Raw genomic sequence first — 20650 nt, forward strand, 5'->3', positions numbered from 1 at the left:
TTCACAATCAACCTTGACTATTTCTTTAGCAAAGGAAAATTTCATCTAGTCAAATTCAACTTTTGCTGGATAAGGATAGAGGTCTGCCTTTTTTAACTTACCTTCAATGCCACTGACACATTTAACTCTCTCTCGGTCTTCTACTTTGTAATTATCAAAGTATGCAAACACCCCTTTGGGATCATATTTACTTTTGGGATGGTATACTCTGGCATTGCAATGTGCCCACTCAAATGTCTCTGCTTCCTGTGAATTCACTAACTTGCCGGACACCTGCAAAATATTAAAAAGGGGCAAAAATTAATGAATCATTCAAACAAAAATAATTATATGGATGGTGGCTACAATATTCTATTTTTGTGGTTTGTTTAGGGGGGGACCACTTCATGAGGTGTATAGCTCAGAAAGAAAAAAAAAATAATAATAAATAAATAAACACATGCCCACAAAAAAGAGGAAGGGGAAGGTGATAGGTAGGTGTACCAACTATCTATAAATTTCAACTCACCTCAAAATATTTATGTATGAATGAGAAAGGCACATAAACTTCTTCTCCTTCTCTTTTGCACCCAACAGTGTAGTCCCCATTGATGTGGCAATCAATATCTTTAACCTCATTTGAGTTCTGCAAATGGTTAAGTACAAATCATGAGAAAAAGAGTAGGGTGGACTTAGGGCATCTGTGGAACACATATATATTTTGACAACATTGTCCAACATTTTAATTCTGAGTAGGTACCTTTTTTTAAAGATATTTGATAGAGGGAACTGTAACTGCCAAGGTGAACACGTTCAATGTATCGGTCAGGTCACTGAAGTTAAGTAACGTCGCGCGTGTCCCATACGCCTTAACTTTCCACCACTTCAGTGGGTTTTACAGCGTGGATACCTCGCGAAGGGATGAGTTGTTTTTATTATTAAAGTTTTAGGTTCTTATCATCTGAACACGTTCAATGCATCGGTCGTGTCACTGAAGTTAAGTAACGTCGCGCGTGTCCCATACGCCTTAACTTTCCACCACTTCAGTGGGTTTTACAGCGTGGATACCTCGCGAAGAGTCGGGATGGATTTAGGAGTTAAACTAATCCATGTTTTGCTGGTACATCCTGTATTGATTGCGATAAAGTGCAAGGAAAAGAGAAAATCAATTTTTTTTTTACTGTGTCTGTGTGCATTGCTTGTGTGAGATATACTTTACGTGAATAAAATGTGTTACCGGAATTTAATCAACCAATATATTTTTGTAAGCTTTCTGGTTTACAATTTAGCTGACTTGTGTTTGGAAACTAATCCATGTTTTGCTGGTACATCCTGTATTGATTGCGATAAAGTGCAAGGAAAAGAGAAAATCAAATTTTTTACTGTGTCTGTGTGCATTGCTTGTGTGAGATATACCGTACGTGAATAAAATGTGTTACCGGAATTTAATCAACCAATATATTTTTGTAAGCTTTCTGGTTTACAATTTAGCTGACTTGTGTTTGGGCCGTCCGAACATTGTAGAATCAAATGGTAAGTAACCTATCTTGTACATTATGTAATGTGTATTGTGAGAAATATGTTTGAAAAAAGATAGAAAAAAAATCGGCCTTTAGGTAGGTACCTGCATAGATACCTACTTGTGAATAATAATGATTGTGGAGTTCAAAAGTGGCATATGTGAAAAAAATATGTTTGAAAAAAAGATAGAAAAAAAATCGGCCTTTAGGTAGGTACCTGCATAGATACCTAATTGTGAATAATAATGATTGTGGAGTTCAAAAGTGGCATATGTGAAAAATGAAAAAGACTGTTTCTTAAGTTTTCAAGTTCTACTTCTGAATCAGAGTGTACTACAAGTTTCGTGTGATGATGTGTCCACACATTGTCGACCGACCGTATGTATTGTGAAAAATATGTTTGAAAAAAAGATAGAAAAAAATCGGCCTTTAGGTAGGTACCTGCATAGATACCTACTTGTGAATAATAATGATTGTGGAGTTCAAAAGTGGCATATGTGAAAAATGAAAAAGACCGTTTCTTAAGTTTTCAAGTTCTACTTCTGAATCAGAGTGTACTACAAGTTTCGTGTGATGATGTGTCCACACATTGTCGACCGACCGTTGATCGAATCTATGTTGCCAAGGCAGTGTAGACGGTTCAGTCGACGTCGACCGATGGCTAGTCTACTATGTGTGGACACACCTTTATGATTTATCAATCTTTCTTTTATGAAATTCCACCAGATCTCAACCCTGGAGGAGGAGGAGGCTGTCTGTACCTCAACAAAACCTACCGCTGGGAAGAAACGTTTGACGTCGACTGTGATAACGGCACAAAGAAAGAAATTGCTGCTGTCAGAACAGTGTGCTCACACATCAGCAACATGTTGAAGGGAGTCACCAAGGTAAGTTCAACTGTTGTACCTATCAAAATATAAAGTTCATTATTATTTCCAAAGGATTGTCTTTATCAGATGATATAACCTAATACATAGATTTTGAAATAAAATGGATTGTCTGGGTGCCAAAAGTTAAAAGAACTAAATTTTGTCTAATTTTGTCTAATGAAATACTTGGTTTGCTCATGATTTCTTATGTAATTGATAGGTCAAGGATTGTGCAGTGAAAGTGCAACAATCAACCCTTGACTTGCTCTGTGAATTTTTATGGAATGTCTCCCTAGTTTTATGTACCAGAAATACACTAGCACAGGTGTTTTTGTTAGCATTAGTTCTCTGTATGAGTGTTGAAAAGAGTTTTATTGTAGGTAAATCCCTAAAAAGAGAGTATACTTTTCTAAAACTAATCTGTATCTTTGGATTGTTCTTTACAGGGTTTTTTATACAAAATGAGAGCTGCATATGCCCATTTCCCCATCAACTGTGTTACCTCTGAAAATAACACTCTCCTGGAAATCCGTAACTTCTTGAATCAACCCTTGACTTGCTCTGAATTTTCATGGGGTATTTTCATTGAATGTCCCCCTAGTTTACCAGAAATACACTAGCACAGGTGGTTTTGTTTGCATTAGTTTTACTGTAGGTAAATCCCTAAAAAGAGAGTATACTTTTCTTAAACTAATCTGTATGTTTGGATTGTTCTCTACAGGGTTTCCTATACAAAATGAGAGCTGCATATGCCCATTTCCCCATCAACTGTGTTACCTCTGAAAATAACACTCTCCTGGAAATCCGTAACTTCTTGGGTGAGAAATACATCAGAAGGGTAAAGATGGCCCCTGGTGTCAAAGTATCCAACTCCAAACAAAAGGATGAGTTGATCATTGAAGGAAATGATATTGAAAATGTGTCCAGATCAGGTAAATATGAGTTTCCTTCCATACACAAGTGTAATGCTAATGTAACTTCAATGTAAATTCTCTTTGCTTTCTACCACTTATTTGTTGAGATAGAGAGAGGGGGAGGGAGATTGGTCTATTTAAAAGTAGTTCTCTGTTTGTCATGGGTAATATTGATCTTAAATGAAAGAGTTTTAATGAAACAGTATTGTTAAATTTGTCAATTCATTTTTGATTTCAGCTGCCCTCATCCAACAAAGTACCACTGTGAAAAACAAGGATATCCGTAAGTTCTTGGATGGTCTATATGTCTCAGAGAAAACCACTGTAGTCACTGATGCATCATAAGCAGGATCAACAATAATTGATTTGAGACTCAGAATAAAATTGGTCATTTTATTCACACTGACTTGTAAATCCCTTTCCTTTCCTTTTTATAATTGTCAACATATCCAACCCCCCCCCCTAAATGTTTGGACTCTTGGGCCCCCACTGCTTGACAAATCATGGATATGACCCTATAGTAGAGGTATAGTAGTAGTAAGTAGTACCATACTGTGGGAGTAAAGGGAATTTTCAGTTTGGTGCTAGTGCAGAAGTCACGTCCGTGGAATATTGCTACCAAAGGAACTGGCACAAACAAGCAGTGACCAGAGTTATTATAGGGTTAGGTTAAATGCAAAAAAAAAGTTTTCACAAATAGCACAGTGATTAGTGTTATTATAGGGTTGAGTAGGTTCAATACAAAAAGGAGCTTTCTTTTCCACGGATGTGACTTCTGCATAAGTACCTTCAGTGTAACTCAAGTGGTATAAATGAGTGAGATGGGCCTTTGAGGGGTACAATAAATGTCATTTATCTGAGTGAGTTCTACAGTTCACTGATCCCCTTCCCTACTTTCTGAATGTTCAAGACTCACCTTCAGTGTAGCTTTGGTTCTTTGGGTCATTATAAATTCCCCTATACACCACAGTATTGTCCGAGGAGAAAACCAGTGTTCGAGGGCGGTAAGTAAAGGTAGGTACTAGGTAGATGAACAATATGTGAAATTATGAAAATTGGTAGGTATTCCAAGTTTTTAAATTTCGATATTTTCGATTTTGGCTTCTGAGGATTTTGGATCTCTTGCCAGTTGCCCTCTTGCCTCTTGGAGAGTGGAGACCGAGCTACCGTGCTACCGAGAGTACCGAGCAAAAGGTCCGGAGTCCGGTGTGTATCCGGATTGATAATTCCAAAGAAGAAAAAAAATCGAATACTTTCCATTACCCTTCTACAATGCTCCCGGGAAGAGAGAGATATATATATCTATCTGAAACTCCTTTTTCGATTGCCTTTAAAGGTGGGTCCCCATAAGCCCTCTTCACCTCCTTTCGGGACAAATTTTGAAAAAATTGTGGTGTGAATGGTGTGATTAGGGATATCATTGGCCTTCACCGCGTTTTCGTTACAGTTAAAAAACTCCGGGGCCACATAAAAATCATGTAAACTGATCTTTTTTAACTCTTTGGCAAGATTTTTTAGTTGTTGGCAACACTGTATCAATCACTTGAATGTAAACAAAAACAAACAAGAAAAAGTTTTTTCTCGGATTGTTGTTTGGCTAGAACTGTCCACAATTTCTCACCAAGTAAGTAAAATTCATAAATTTATCTCCTTTTATCTTCCTAATCCTAAAACTTTCGATGAAATGATGTCCATTATCTAAAATAAAGGACGTTCCCGTTTTCCGTTATCTTTGAACCTGATCCGATGGTCTCAAAATTATTGAGAAAGTTTTAGCTTAGCGTTCTGTTTGGTCTTCGACCCTTCGTGTATGTCTATCAGCTCTTTTGAAGCTTTTTTGATCTTTTATGTGAGAAATGATCTACATTTGTCCGCTCTCTCCCAACCATTCCTTCATTGAATTCCCCATCCTACCTCCCATCAAATATTCCTCTAAACATGATGTGTCCAGATAGGCACATAGTCCACCAAAGAGAAAGAGCACAAGATTCAGCAGTGGCCTCTTTTTGAATACCTACCTATCTTTCTACCCGTTTAGGAAAGAGTGACGGTAGTAATAAATCCATTGGATAACCTACCTTGGTTTTACTGACAGCAATTGGCAAGATATCTGTCGAAGTCAGATGGATTGACAATATTGACATCTTTGCCTTGTGTTAACTTTGAGGTTATGCTTGTTTTCACTTGCCATTGAACTTATTCATTATGAGGCAGTGTGGACGGTTCAGTCGACGTCGACCGATGGCTAGTCTACTATGTGTGGACACACCTTTATGAATTATCAATCTTTCCTTTATGATTCCCTCAGATCTCAACCCTGGAGGAGGAGGAGGAGGCTGTCTGTACCTCAACAAAACCTACCGCTGGGAAGAAACGTTTGACGTCGACTGTGATAAGAAATGCAAATGTGCTTCATAACTGGATTTTTGAAGTTTAGAAAAGTAAAATTACCGTGATGTAGGTACTTGAGGTTATTATTGTTTTAAAATTTGTTCAATCTCAGTATGAGGGGATGTAGGTAAGCATTACAGCCTACATCACTTGTGCATTTAGGAAATGAAGGTATAGGTAAACTTGAAGTGAATATGACAGTAGTTAAGTCTGAAATCATCCAGAAAACGAAATAATTACAAAAAGTACACTGAACATTAAAGTAAAAGTCCAGATAGGCATAGGCACATAGTACACTAAAGAGAAAGAGCATAAGATTCAGCAGTGGCCTCTTTTTGAATACCTACCTATGTTTCTACCCGTTTAGGAAAGGGTGATGGTAGTAATAAATCCATTGGATAACCTACCTCGGTTTTACTGACAGCAATTGGCAAGATATCTGTCAAACTCAGATGGATTGACAATATTGACATCTTTGCCTTGTGTTAACTTTGAGGTTATGCTTGTTTTCACTTGCCATTGAACTTATTCATTATCTATATGTACAAATATTTATTTTCATGTATAAATATAATATTACAATATTAAAAAAAGTATGTTGTACTGACTTCCATCTTCCATGTTACCGTTTTTCGTCCAAATAGTCTTGAAGTTCTTATGTATTCAAAGTCAATCATTTATAGGTATGCTCGTAAGTTAGACATAGTGGTATAGGACATCGTTTAATATTTATTTTCATGTATAAAATATAATATTACAATGTGTTAAAAAAAGTATGTTGTACTGACTTCCATGTTACCGTTTTTCGCCCAAATAGTCTTGAAGTTCTTATGTATTCAAAGTCAATCATTTATAGGTATGCTCGTAAGTTAGACATAGTGGTATAGGACATCGTTTGATATTTATTTTCATGTATAAATATAATATTACAATGTGTTAAAAAAAAGTATGTTGTACTGACTTCCATGTTACCGTTTTTCGTCCAAATAGTCTTGAAGTTCTTATGTATTCAAAGTCAATCATTCATAGGTATGCTCGTAAGTTAGACATAGTGGTATAGGACATCGTTTGATCAATGATCACTGCATTTTCGTTCTCTTCTATTTATAATCTTTGGTAATTCATCTCACCTCACCCACCAACTCTGATGATTTTCAGTTAAACGTGACAGGCAATTGACTCTGCATATCGCCTCTGGCATAACTATCGACCACCTGTTGCCTTTGATAATCCACAGGTAGAGATCTTTGATAAGTCTCTCTCTCGGGTTCAATGTCTGCTCTATGGAACTGTTGAGAGCCAACTGGTAAAACTCTCTGGTAGTCATCTGCATTTTCATATCGGGGAGGTCTTGCTTGAGGCTGTTGGTAATTTTGTCTCCTTTGGTATTGAGGTTCATAATTTGGTCGCCTAGCAACCTGTTGACTGTTTCCATACACGCTGTTTCCCGTTGGTTCTTGGTTTTGCTGATAGAAGAACACTTGTTGCTGATTGCTGGGTCGTCTTCCCTCTACCTCGTAGTAGGTGTTTTCATCCAGAAGTTCTGCATCTGGGTCAATGCTGTACAGACCGGATGATTTCTGTTTCTCTGAGAGAATTTGATTCACTCTTGTGTCATCTTGAAGACTGACAACTCTGCCTGGAGCTTGACGTTTTGAGCGAGATATAGCGGATAGTTGGGAGTCGATTGTGTTGTCCATCCAGTTTTCTTTCACTGGCACAAAGGCGTCCATTTGATCCTAGAAAAAGGCAATTCATAAATTACATATCCAAATTATTTTGTCTATGAGAAGGTTCTGATATGTAACGAACTACAATCCAAACATACAGATTAGTTTTAGAAAAGTATACTCTCTTTATAGGGATTTACCTACAATAAAACTCTTTTCAAAATTCATACAGAGAACTAATGCAAACAAAACCACCTGTGCTAGTGTATTTCTGGTACAAAAAACTAGGGGGACATTCAATGAAAATACCCCATGAAAATTCACAGAGCAAGTCAAGGGTTGATTTTTGAACTTTCACTGCACAATCCTTGACCTATCAATTACATAAGAAATCATGAGCAAACCAAGTATTTCATTAGACAGAATTTAGTTCAAAAACCACTTAGTTCAATTTAGGGGTTGGATTAGGGTTGCCAGATCATTTTCAGCCCAAAACGGGACAAGCGACCTAAAACGTAAAAAAAACGGGATTTTGGATGAAAATACGGGACAAGCAGCTTTTTTAACCCCCCCTAGCCCTCACCCTGCAATTTTTGGAAGAAATAAAACACTCGATTTTTAAAAATCGACTGTTTTTTCTTCAGATTTATTAATGAAATTAGAAATTATTCACTTCTCATATTTTTGGTTACACTACCGGGGTTCGAATCCGGCGTGCTACAGAAAATTTTAATTTGTTACATTGGTAAAAATTAATTACCGGAGGAGATGGTGAAACTGGGGAAAATACGGGACACGCCTGTCCCGTACGGGACATTTTGAAAAGTGCCCAAAATACGGGACGTCCCGGGAAATACGGGTGTCCCGTACGGAACATTTTGAAAAGTGCCCAAAATACGGGACATCCCGGGAAATACAGGACGTCTGGCAACCCTAGGTTGGATGGAAGAGAATGCCCTAGGCATCAATTCCGCCCAAATTAAGATTTTTCAATTTTTTTTTCTTCATTCAATTTTCGTTTTCATTTGTTAATTTCTTATCATTTTGTTATTTTGTTTTGTGTACCTGTTTGTAAATATTGTAAAATCCTAATAAAGTGATAGATAATAATAACAACTTTTGGCACCCAGACAATCCTTTGGAAATAATAAAGAACTTTATATTTTGATAGGTATAACAGTTGAACTTACCTTGGTGACTCCCTTCAACATGTTGCTGATGTGAGAGCACACTGTTCTAAGTCCTAAACCTTTTTAAAATTAAATGGATTATACCTAGTCTGCACATGACATTGGTGTTGATAGAACCCGTAGGAACTTATTTTTAATCATTGTTTTTCATCTTATCTTGTTCTCCAACTGTTTTTAGCAGCTTATTAAATTTTCAATAGTTATTAATCTGTCTTATTATTTCGTGTTACATGGTGCTACAATCTTCTGTTCTTTCTTAAAATGTACAAGCTATGCATATTAACAAAAGCTGAATGATTATGTTAGTTGTTAAGAAAAGTCATAAGCAAATTCGCAAAACTGGTTTTGCCTTGTTACCTTTAGCTTGAAGCATGTGTTGCCAATATTACTCACATATTGGATCTTTAAGCAGATTTCTTTTTACCAACCTCTTTAGCTTTGATTTTGTTAGCAGCTTATTAAATTTTCAATAGTTATTAATCTGTCTTATTATTTCGTGTTACATGGTGCTACAATGTTCTGTTCTTTCTTAAAATGTACAAGCTATGCATATTAACAAAAGCTGAATGATTATGTTAGTTGTTAAGAAAAGTCATGAGCAAATTCGCAAAACTGGTTTTGCCTTGTTACCTATAGCTTGAAGCATGTGTTGCCAATATTACTCACATATTGGATCTTTAAGCAGATTTCTTTTTACCAACCTCTTTAGCTTTGATTTTGTATAGCTTGAAGCATGTGTTGCCAATATTACACACATATTGGATCTTTAAGCAGATTTCTTTTTACCAACCTCTTTAGCTTTGATTTTGTCAACAACGTTATAGTTAAAATAGTTATTTCCATCTCCAAATGGCTCAATCTCTTCTACTTCAGAGTCTGGATGTCTGTTTGATTTCTCACGCTTTTCGTCAGAGTTGTTTTTTACAGAGGTTTCATTGTTTTCGTCATTGCTTCCCGATGTGTTCTTCTCGGTTGATGATTTGGGTTCGGATTCAGGGGTACTTTCTGATTTGTCTTCATCGACCTCGCTAGGGGTTGAAGATTCGGGCTTGTCCTCTTTTTCGTCGGTTTCCTCACCACCATCATCTTCTGTCTTAGGTGTAGAGGCTTTGGGTTTGTCACCGTCAGAGGCAGAGTCACCCATGTCAACTTCAGACAAGTGGATGACAGTCTTGATTCCATTAGTGTCGGACACGTAGGTTGAATCTTTGACGGTGACTTTGCGACCATTAATAACCTGGAAGTTCAAGGTGAAAAGTTAATACATTTCATGACGAAACGACAGTGGATATTACTGACGCTAAACTGAGTTATTAAAACTTTAATAACGACATAATACTTTTATAGTGATGTCAGCCTTTAATTGTCTACGTAAGTATCCAATTTTTTTATTTCTAATTACTAATTTAAGGAAAATGTCCACAGTGCCCCGACTATTATTCCTACGTGCACCACTTTTTCTTCGCCTTTTCCCGTGTACAGACGGGGTCGGCGTTTTTCGTCAGCTTTGGGCTGACATTTGGTTTTGGCTACATACACCTCTAGAACCCACTTCTCTACGTATCTAAAAAGTTAATAATACATTTCATGACGAAACGACAGTGGATATTACTGACGCTAAACTGAGTTATTAAAACTTTAATAACGACATAATACTTTTATAGTGATGTCAGCCTTTAATTGTCTACGTAAGTATCCAATTTTTTTATTTCTAATTACTAATTTAAGGAAAATGTCCACAGTGCCCCGACTATTATTCCTACGTGCACCACTTTTTCTTCGCCTTTTCCCGTGTACAGACGGGGTCGGCGTTTTTCGTCAGCTTTGGGCTGACATTTGGTTTTGGCTACATACACCTCTAGAACCCACTTCTCTACGTATCGCCTCTTACCTCTGTCTTCACGGTAGTCTTGTTCTTGAGGTCCTTGCCATCCAATCCTCCCAGGAGACGGAAGAAAGGTCCGAAACCGGCTCCGCTGATTGAAACGCTGGTACCACCTACATTGGTATCGTCATCATCTTCATCAGTAGAAGTAGAGGTGGACACACCAAATACTGGAATCCGTGGAGCCGACACTGAGACTGAAGGAGATCCTACCCTGGTGGACAGGAGGCTTTTCTGTAGCTCGTCCAACATTTCTGTAACGCAAGATTGTGACTTTTTTCAGATGATGGACCCTTTTCCTACCCATCACAACCGCTCGCCCAAACAACGAAATTACAACCAAATCTGACCCTGCTGCCAAATTGTTAGATAAAATCACGAAGATCTACACTGATCATATTACCAAGCTCATTGTTTCGGGGAAGCTCCATGCTGAGTTGGCTAAAATCGCCAACGCCACACAAGTGGCCAACGGTAAACATGTGGCCAACACCACCGATGTCAAAGTTGAGGGAAGATTTCTTCCTATTGCAATTTCTGTTGGTTTCCTTGTGGCAGACATTGTTAAGGATGTAGCTCCTCTCGTGATCCATGAAATTAAGAAAATCATAAAGTAATTCTTCAAGAAATTGGCAAAATCTTCCAATTCTTCAAGAAATTGGAAAAATCTTCTAATTCTTCTCCCATAGGTATCTACAATATGAAATAAATGTGAGAAAACAATCTCATTTTCCAAATTTGATTGTAATATTAACAATCTTGTTTGTTTTTAACTGTATTGCCCTATAATTTTATTAATAAACAAATTCCATATGTATATTTGTCAAGTGAAAACATACCTAGCAGTTGAATACTATTTTACCTAGGTACAAGAAACAAGAGTGTTTATTTGGTGAATTCACTCCGACAGGTATACCATATCCACATCAAATGTAAACAATACATCTAAGATGTGAATAATTAAAATCTTCTAAATGCCAAATCTTCTGAGGATGTAAGTGGTGCCCAACAAAGCACATGTCTGGATCTCATGGATATTAAAGGATCCAGGGATGGAATCAAGATCAGACTTGAGTGCTTTAGATATCGCTCCAAGGGCTCCAATGACAACAGGAACAACTTTGCAGGACTTCATGTTCCACATCCTTTGAATTTCTATAGCTAGGTCTGTATACTTTAGTTTCTTCTCATTTTCTTTTTTATTCACATTACTATCTGATTATTATTATTATTATTTAATATAATAAATACCTACTACATACATAATACGTAGTTAGGTACCTAACGATTTTCGATATTTCATTGAAGCTGGTATAGTTAGATAAAGGTACCTACTTAATCTTATACTTATTAATGACAAATGAGTTCTTCTTAGCCTGAATTTTCTTGTAAGTATGTGCCACATGGTTTTTTTCGCGTCAATACTTTGTACCATGAGCTTTATGCTTTGTACCATGAGGTTTATGTTTTGTATCACGAGGTTTATGCTTTGTACCATGAGGTTTATGTTTTGTACCATGAGGTTTATGCTTTGTATCACGAGGTTTATGCTTTGTACCATGAGGTTTATGTTTTGTACCATGAGGTTTATGCTTTGTATCACGAGGTTTATGCTTTGTACCATGAGGTTTATGTTTTGTACCATGAGGTTTATGCTTTGTATCACGAGGTTTATGCTTTGTACCATGAGGTTTATGTTTTGTACCATGAGGTTTATGCTTTGTATCACGAGGTTTATGCTTTGTACCATGAGGTTTATGTTTTGTACCATGAGGTTTATGCTTTGTACCATGAGGTTTATGCAGAGGCAATATTATGTGAGATGAAATTGGCAGTACAGGAAGCGGGTTTGGTCATGTGATAACCATACCTAATCAGGTTGATTTTGATCCTAGTGATCGAATACGTTTTATACGCGACATCTTCTGAAGTAGATATCGTATATGCTGACATGTGAGAGGACAATAGCTGTGTAAGACGTGCTCAAGTAGACAGGTCATTGTACGTTTGGAACGGGTGAAGAACCGGGGAATTCCCTTTTTTGCACATTCAGATTCTGATGATTCTGACAATTTCAAAGTACAGTACCATGATTTTTTGAAGAGGTTTGATAGAGGGAACTGTAACTGCTAGGATCTTATCGTCCCGAAATCCAAGAAGGAAGGAAGACAGGATAGGAGAAGGGCAGCCGTTCCGAGAACGAACATTATTCGTTTAGGATAAAATCCGCCCCGGGCGAAAATCTGGGGCCTAGCGCTTACAAGGCAGACGCGCTACCAACCAAGCTAACTAGACTGGCTTTAATCCATCTTACGTAGATAGGTGTCTAAGAAAAAAAGAAAAAAATATCTAAAAAAAGTGAGGTACCTATTTTACCTACATGGTATGGTATATGATATCTCTGTCCAAGAAACGTGATCTTATCATACCAATCTCGGCCTAGCGCTTACAAGGCAGACGCGCTACCAACCAAGCTAACTAGACTGGCTTTAATCTATCTCGTAGAAAAAATCTATCTTACGTCTAAGAAAAAATTCTAAAAAAAGTGAGGTATCTATTTTACCTACATGGTATGGTATATGATATCTCTGTCCAAGAAACGTGATCTTATCATACCAATCTTTGCAACGTGCTCAATAAATCCGATATTGGGGAAATACCCGGGAAATGATAACCTCCTGCTATTCCTACCTCCTACCAATCACAGAATAAAAGTATTTAAAAATCGCTGATAAAACCAGTTGAATCGGATTTATCTCTGCAATCTTTTAATTACTACCTACATCTCTAATAATTTATTAGGTACCTATTATTAATACTACCTTCATCTCTATAATCTTTCAAGTTCTAGTTCTACTTCTACTTCTGAATCAGAGTGTACTACAAGTTTCATGTGATGATGTGTCCACACATTGTCGACCGACCGTTGATCGAATCTATGTTGCCGAGGCAGTGTAGACGGTTCAGTCGACGTCGACCGATGGCTAGTCTACTATGTGTGGACACACCTTTATGATTCCCTCAGATCTCAACCCTGGAGGAGGAGGAGGCTGTCTGTACCTCAACAAAACCTACCGCTGGGAAGAAACGTTTGACGTCGACTGTGATAACGAGATCTAGTCGTCTTGATATCGAAAAGAGAGGAAGACAGGATAGGGAAAACCCAGCCTTTCCGAGAACGGAGTTTATCTGTTTCGGATAAAGTTCGCCTCGGACGGGAATCCAATTGGCCACCTATAGCGTTGTTTGTTGCAAGAGAGGTACTCGAACCACCAACTTCCAGATCCAAAGTTCAACGCACCACTGAGGTTGGTGAGAGGTAGAGATTACTCACGTGTAAATTCGTCACTGAATGATCCATATGACCCATAGTGAGGATAGGACGGTCTTCTCATTGGGAAATAGGATGGTCTGGGGATCTCATCACTCTCATCTGACCAATAGGCTGAAACATAAAGAAATCATGAGGGGTGGAGTTCAGTTACTTTGGGTATCGGGAAGGACTGACGAAGTAAAATTTAGAAAAGTCGAAATATTCAACTAATTGAGAAAGCTTAGCGGTCTGTTTGGTCTTCATGTATGTCTATCAGCTCTCTTGAAGATTCTTTTGATCTTCATTTATGTGAGAAATGATCTACATTTGTCCGCTCTCTCCCAACCATTCCTTCATTGAATTCCCCATTCTTGTGTAACAGTGACTTGTGCAACTTCGTTTATCTCTGCGAAAATCTGAAGAATGCTATGGATTACGAGGACCTGAGTGGGACAAACAATATCAATCATACCCAAGAAGCTATACAAACCCAGCTGAAACATTTAAATGACACAGAGGATATTCAACGGTATGACATTCAAGGTAGAGGTGAAAAACAACGACACGAGATTCAAGCTGAAGGTAGAGGTGATAAAACTAGACCTTGCCTTATATTTCTCATATTAGGATTAGTTGCATTGGCTGAGTTAAGTAGCGTGAGATGCTACAGTGCTTTCAGTTAAGCGTAGAAAAGAATTTCGAAATGCAAATAAATGAAAATACAAGAATATTGGATATATATGTAACGAACCCATGTCTACTCATGCAAACCAAACAGAAACTCTGCTGATGACGAAGGTACCAATTTATGGTACTCCGGGCCGAGAATGATTTTTTTTTTTCTTCAAGAGAGTGACTAATATAAAGGAAATAGGACAGGTTTAGCTTAATATACAGCTTTCAAATATCCAATCAACAATGCCAAACAGAAACTCTGCTGATGACGAAGGTACCAATTTATGGTACTCCGGGCCGAGAATGATTTTTTTTTTCTTCAAGAGAGTGACTAATATAAAGGAAATAGGACAGGTTTAGCTTAATATACAGCTTTCAAATATCCAATCAACAATGTCAGACTCCAAAATTTGAAGCATCCAACCCCTCCCCCCTAAATGTTTGGACTCTTGGGCCCCCACTGCTTGACAAATCATGGATATGAACCTGTAGTAGAGGTACCATACTGTGGGAGTAAAGGGAATTTTCAGTTTGGTGCTTGTGCAGAAGTCACGTCCGTGGAATATTGCTACCAAAGGAACTGGCACAAACGAGCAGTGACCAGTGTTATTATAGGGTTAGGTTAAATGCAAGAAAAAAAAATCACAAATAGCACAGTGATTAGTGTTATTATAGGGTTAGGTTCAATACAAAAAGGAACTTCCTTTGAGGGCTACAATAAATGTCATTTATCTGAGTTGAGTTCTACAGTTCACTGATCCATTAGTTTCTGAACATTCAAGACTCACCTTCAGTGTAGCTTTGGTTCTTTGGGTCATTATAAATTCCCCTATACACCACAGTATTGTCCAAGGAGAAAACCAGTGTTCGAGGGCGAAGTAAAGCAGTAAAGGACTAAAGGTAGGTACTAGGTAGATGAACAAAATATGAAATTATGAAAATCAAAAAATTGGTATTTCAAGTTTTTAAATTTCGAATTTCGAGATTCGAGTTCGAGATTTAAAGATTTTCGAGGCCGAGCCGCCGAGCAAAAGGTCCGGACTAGAGTGACTCCGGACGTCCGGAGTCGCGGAGTCCGGTGAAGTCCGGTCGTCCGGTGTGTATCCGGAATATCCGGATTGATAATTCCAAAGAAGAAGAAAAATCGAATACTTTCCATTACCCTTCTACAATGCTCCCGGGAAGAGAGAGCAGATATCTATCTGAAACTCCCTTCGATTGCCTTTAAAGGTGGGTCCACCTCCTTTTGGACAAATGTTGAAAAAATTGTGGTGGCCTTTACTCTACCATGGCCTTTACTGCCTTTTCGTTACAGTTAAAAAAACTCCGCGGCCACATAAAAATCATGTAAACTGATCTTTTTTAACTCTTTGGCGAGATTTGAGTTATTGGCAACACTGTCTCGATCAATCGGATGCGGAGCAGCACACTAAAGAGGAAGGAGCCCCTCAATATCCCTCAGACTGTGGGATTTTTTTCAGTTTGGTTTTCTAAATACCTCAGTCTGTGTCTTTATATGTATAGCAGTTGATTTTCGTCGCAAAACTAAAATTTGATCGTCTTGTAACTCGTGAGGGCGTATGTTAAATACTTCATTGACATTCAAGTCACATTGTAGTCAGAATAATTATCATTTCTTTTTGATATTAAGGTACCATTCTGTAATTTGTATTCTATGGAACACTCCCGAGCATTCTGAGAACTTCTAAAGACGTCATACCTACCATCATAGGTAGATCGATTTAGGGGCAAGGCATCGGCAGTGCGCCAGGCCAAGTTCCGGCCTTAGCAGGCAGTTTAGTGTACCTACGAGTACCTATCTCCACTTAGAGAAGAACCATAAATCATGGCATAGCAAAGAAACGAGTAGGTACTGTTTATTCTTTATAGGTAGACCTTAGACTTAGGCCAATAGGTACTTTAGGATGATCGGATTTTCATGACTGTGCGCGTACGAAGTTCTTTAGGCGGCAGAGACCATTTATTACTTTTTTTTGTTGATCCTTGACCTTGGTTTGTTTTGGTTACTTGTTGGGTTTGTTTATACTTAATGGCATGGCTTATACCTACATGGTTTGGTGATACTGATACTCGTCCCAATTGGATTTAGCGTATGAATAATGGGCAGGTAAAGTAAATCGAAAGAAAAGTAGGTACTTTGTGGATGCACGTCCTTCTTAAAAATTACGATATGTTTCAGAGGTCATTGTAGGTAGGTACCCAGTTTACTTTTGAACCCCTAGAGATTTTGCAATATGCATTGATTATTGTTAATTATATCCTTAAAAAACGAAAAGGCCTGTTGACTATGTTAGGTTACGGGTTTTCGTTGGCTAAATAATTGAAATTTATTTTATAAAACTACTTCGAAGTATTTTTCAGACTTCTAGATACCGCGCTGGATACCAATTCGCGGAGGGGCCACATTAAATATTACATTTTCTCAGAGTTTTTTTTTTTTTTTTTTTTTTTTTTTTAGGGATTTTACTACTTAATCTTATACTTATTAATGACAAATGAGTTCTTCTTAGCCTGAATTTTCTTGTAAGTATGTGCCACATGGTTTTTTTCGCGTCAATACTTTGTACCATGAGCTTTATGCTTTGTACCATGAGGTTTATGTTTTGTATCACGAGGTTTATGCTTTGTACCATGAGGTTTATGTTTTGTACCATGAGGTTTATGCTTTGTATCACGAGGTTTATGCTTTGTACCATGAGGTTTATGTTTTGTACCATGAGGTTTATGCTTTGTACCATGAGGTTTATGCAGAGGCAATATTATGTGAGATGAAATTGGCAGTACAGGAAGCGGGTTTGGTCATGTGATAACCATACCTAATCAGGTTGATTTTGATCCTAGTGATCGAATACGTTTTATACGCGACATCTTCTGAAGTAGATATCGTATATGCTGACATGTGAGAGGACAATAGCTGTGTAAGACGTGCTCAAGTAGACAGGTCATTGTACGTTTGGAACGGGTGAAGAACCGGGGAAGTCCCTTTTTTGCACATTCAGATTCTGATGATTCTGACAATTTCAAAGTACAGTAACATGATTTTTTGAAGAGGTTTGATAGAGGGAACTGTAACTACTAGGATCTTATCGTCCCGAAATCGAAGAGGGAAGGAAGACAGGATAGGAGAAGGGCAGCCGTTCCGAGAACGAACATTATTCGTTTAGGATAAAATCCGCCCCGGGCGAAAATCTGGGGCCTAGCGCTTACAAGGCAGACGCGCTACCAACCAAGCTAACTAGACTGGCTTTAATCCATCTTACGTAGATAGGTGTCTAAGAAAAAAAGAAAAAAATATCTAAAAAAAGTGAGGTACCTATTTTACCTACATGGTATGGTATATGATATCTCTGTCCAAGAAACGTGATCTTATCATACCAATCTTTGCAACGTGCTCAATAAATCCGATATTGGGGAAATACCCGGGAAATGATAACCTCCTGCTATTCCTACCTCCTACCAATCACAGAATAAAAGTATTTAAAAATCGCTGATAAAACCAGTTGAATCGGATTTATCTCTGCAATCTTTTAATTACTACCTACATCTCTAATAATTTATTAGGTACCTATTATTAATACTACCTTCATCTCTATAATACCAAGCCAGAATCAGGCAAAAGGTTGGTATAGTTACATGATTATACCTTCACCTCCCCGTAACCGGTAATAAGAGGTATTTTGGTAGAGGCAAATATGAGTCATTCTATCAATGTAGGTAGTACCTCGACATTCATTATGTTTATGAATAGCCACCCAACTTGGTTTTTATTGTGAAGAGCGCTTATTGAGCACGTTGCATGTGATTTCTGTTTACAGGAAAACAAAATCAGGTTTTTCTAATTTTCTCTGGGAATGTTTTTATTTGATCCTTCCAAACTATCGTCTGATGGGTGATGGGTTGGGTTGGAATTCCCACACGTTAGATACCTACTGGGCATAAATAACTTATTCGCTTTAAATATTCATAACTTCATTACTTTTTATGGGGGTATATTCAATAAAGTATTACAGATAGGTAAGTGACTTTCTAAAAGTGCTAAAAGGCATTCGTCTGCGTCTGGTAAATGGGGATGTCCGAGTTCAAATCTCAACTGAGAAATGGAATTTTAATCTCAGTGATTTAAGGATACCCATATTTACGCCCTTGATAAAACAACAACAACTTTGATTTTCCTAAAATTTTGTGCGTCAACTTTTCTGTGTAGACAGGTACCTATGTTTGTAGGTAGGTACCTAGGTTAATATTATGCTGATCTTTCAATGGCCTTTGTGGAAATCACAGGATGACTAATACCTAATTATGTATGTACATATGTTATCTACAAAATGAATCTTTGTTGATTGAAGGGACACCTAAGAATTTTTCTTTGAAATTCAACACAGCAAAGGAAGCCAAGAAAAATCAGTGGTTCGGTGGAAAAGCTCTTCTAGAAGAACCCTGCCGTTTACTTTTTCTTTGAAATTCAACACAGCAAAGGAAGCCAAGAAAAATCAGTGGTTCGGTGGAAAAGCTCTTCTAGAAGAACCCTGCCGTTTACTCATTCAGATACCCACCAAGTGTAACGTTGCTTAACTTCAGTGATTCTGAAGAACCAACGCAACGGTTTGTATGGTTGGTATTTGGACGGGTGACAGTCTTGATCATCCTGCGGGATATTTCAGGGTGCACTGATTCTCATGAGAACTGAGGAGCTGCACCAGCGAAAAGTCTGACATGGTTCTTCAATTTAGCATCCAATGTGTACAAGCTAAAAAAAAAGTGCTAGGTCGCGGGTTCGATTCCCGCCCGGGGCGGATTTTGTCCCGGACGGATAAGGTTTTTTCAGAACGGCTGGCTTTTAAAATTGTACTGGCACAGTGAAGTCATTGTTAGAGGAGCTATCAGTAGGGATCTAGTCTACTTATTCACCATTAGTAAGTTTTGTTACACATCAGAAACTAGAATTTCACTGGTAACCGTCGTTAGGTCGAACGTACGGGCTAGGAAAAAAAACCATTTTGATGTAAAATTTTATAAAAACGTCTAACACGTGGAGAAAATTTGCTCATAAAAGGTCCCCTATATTGGGCCTTAGGGAGACCCATAGGGGAAGTGGGGAAGGGAACCATTTTCTTAATAAGGTTTACACTCTATATAATTATGTACCTATAGTTCACAGACCTATTTAGTAATTTTCATTGTTGACGTAATAATAATTATTTTAATCACTATAGTTTTGCACCAGGTTTCAAAAGCTGCATGGGGTACTGAGCAACCTATCAATAAAAGTTACTATCATGATGAATGATAATGCGTAGGTATTAAGGCACCCTAAGTATAGATTCAACCTAACACATGTGAATAATGCACAACAATTATTGATTGTAATGTATAACTTATTGAGGGGCATTGGCACAATAATACCTACCTGTGATAGGTATACAATAAGAGATAGTCATGCTGGTATCCAACAGATACCTACTAATAAGGTGGGTCTATTCACCAGTAGCCAGTAGGTTACTCACAATGGGCAACTACCTAGGTAGGTACCTAACATGCCTACAATGGAGGAGTTGCAAATGGGTAAAAATTTTAAATAAATGGTCGATTCCTATGTAAAAAGTTGGGAAAAATCCAAATACCTACATATTATGTATGTAGGTCTAGTAATCCAGGCATGTAGGTACCTGATGTTATAGGTGCGAATATATATATGTAGGTATTAGATTCCTGAGCTTTTCAGGCCTTTAATATGTACTCGTATTAGGCACATAATTATGACCTACACATCATAGGCTGGCGTGAATAAAGTAGGTAGATGAAACCTACTTACGTAGGCTAGTCAACTCTGGTGCGTAATATACGAAACGGCTGCATTAGAATCATACATATTAGATTTAGATCCTGCAAGATCAAAACGAGTTCTTCAACAAGAGAAAATTTGCATGAAAATAGGCATTGAACGAAAGAAAAATTGCAAGATCAAAACGAGTTCTTCAACAAGAGAAAATTTGCATGAAAATAGGCATTGAACGAAAGAAAAATAGCTCTATGATGCATGCATTACTGTATTACAGTCATGATACTCAGTAAGTACCTACCTACATAATATGTATGTAGGTCTAGTAATCCAGGCATGTAGGTACCTGATGTTATAGGTGCGAATATATGTAGGTATTAGATTCCTGAGCTTTTCAGGCCTTTAATATGTACTCGTATTAGGCACATAATTATGACCTACACA

General features: G+C 37.7%; 2 protein-coding genes and 1 long non-coding RNA gene across 3 annotated transcripts; 1 reads left to right on the forward strand and 2 right to left on the reverse strand.

The window, feature by feature from the left end:
- Positions 1-128: 128 nt before the first annotated feature.
- LOC113471754 lies at positions 129-651 on the reverse strand. The gene is made up of 2 exons (XR_003394336.1): positions 509-651; positions 129-273 (listed from the first exon to the last, which is right to left on the reverse strand). It is a non-coding gene; the product is annotated as an uncharacterized LOC113471754 (long non-coding RNA).
- A 690-nt stretch (positions 652-1341) lies between these two features.
- LOC103519767 (60S ribosomal protein L9-like) lies at positions 1342-3728 on the forward strand. The gene is made up of 4 exons (XM_008484851.2): positions 1342-1512; positions 2226-2386; positions 3090-3300; positions 3521-3728. Exons 1-4 carry the CDS (start codon positions 1410-1412, stop codon positions 3625-3627), a joined length of 582 nt encoding a protein of 193 aa, XP_008483073.1. The 5' UTR covers positions 1342-1409; the 3' UTR covers positions 3628-3728.
- Positions 3729-6653: 2925 nt separating this feature from the next.
- On the reverse strand, positions 6654-13908 carry LOC103519763 (otolith matrix protein OMM-64-like). The gene is made up of 4 exons (XM_008484848.3): positions 13753-13908; positions 10425-10672; positions 9324-9770; positions 6654-7412 (listed from the first exon to the last, which is right to left on the reverse strand). The coding sequence occupies exons 1-4, from the start codon at positions 13811-13813 to the stop codon at positions 6828-6830; spliced, it is 1341 nt and encodes a 446-aa protein (XP_008483070.1). The 5' UTR covers positions 13814-13908; the 3' UTR covers positions 6654-6827.
- Between the last annotated feature and the right edge of the window lie 6742 nt (positions 13909-20650).

Source organism: Diaphorina citri, unplaced genomic scaffold (assembly GCF_000475195.1).
Source record: "Diaphorina citri unplaced genomic scaffold, Diaci psyllid genome assembly version 1.1 scaffold2930, whole genome shotgun sequence".
Lineage (NCBI taxonomy): Eukaryota > Metazoa > Arthropoda > Insecta > Hemiptera > Psyllidae > Diaphorina > Diaphorina citri.

Excerpts from the sequence above, each read along its gene's own strand:
- LOC103519763 (XM_008484848.3), bottom strand. The coding sequence starts at position 13,813 with ATGAGAAGACCGTCCTATCCTCACTATGGGTCATATGGATCATTCAGT. Across the intron at positions 10,673-13,752 it reads ATTCAGTGACGAATTTACAC|AAATGTTGGACGAGCTACAG; the intron begins GTGAGTAATCTC and ends CTTGCGTTACAG. Across the intron at positions 9,771-10,424 it reads AGACTACCGTGAAGACAGAG|GTTATTAATGGTCGCAAAGT; the intron begins GTAAGAGGCGAT and ends TTGAACTTCCAG.
- LOC103519767 (XM_008484851.2), top strand. The coding sequence starts at position 1,410 with ATGTGTTACCGGAATTTAATCAACCAATATATTTTTGTAAGCTTTCTG. Across the intron at positions 1,513-2,225 it reads GAACATTGTAGAATCAAATG|ATCTCAACCCTGGAGGAGGA; the intron begins GTAAGTAACCTA and ends AAATTCCACCAG. Across the intron at positions 3,301-3,520 it reads TGAAAATGTGTCCAGATCAG|CTGCCCTCATCCAACAAAGT; the intron begins GTAAATATGAGT and ends TTTTGATTTCAG.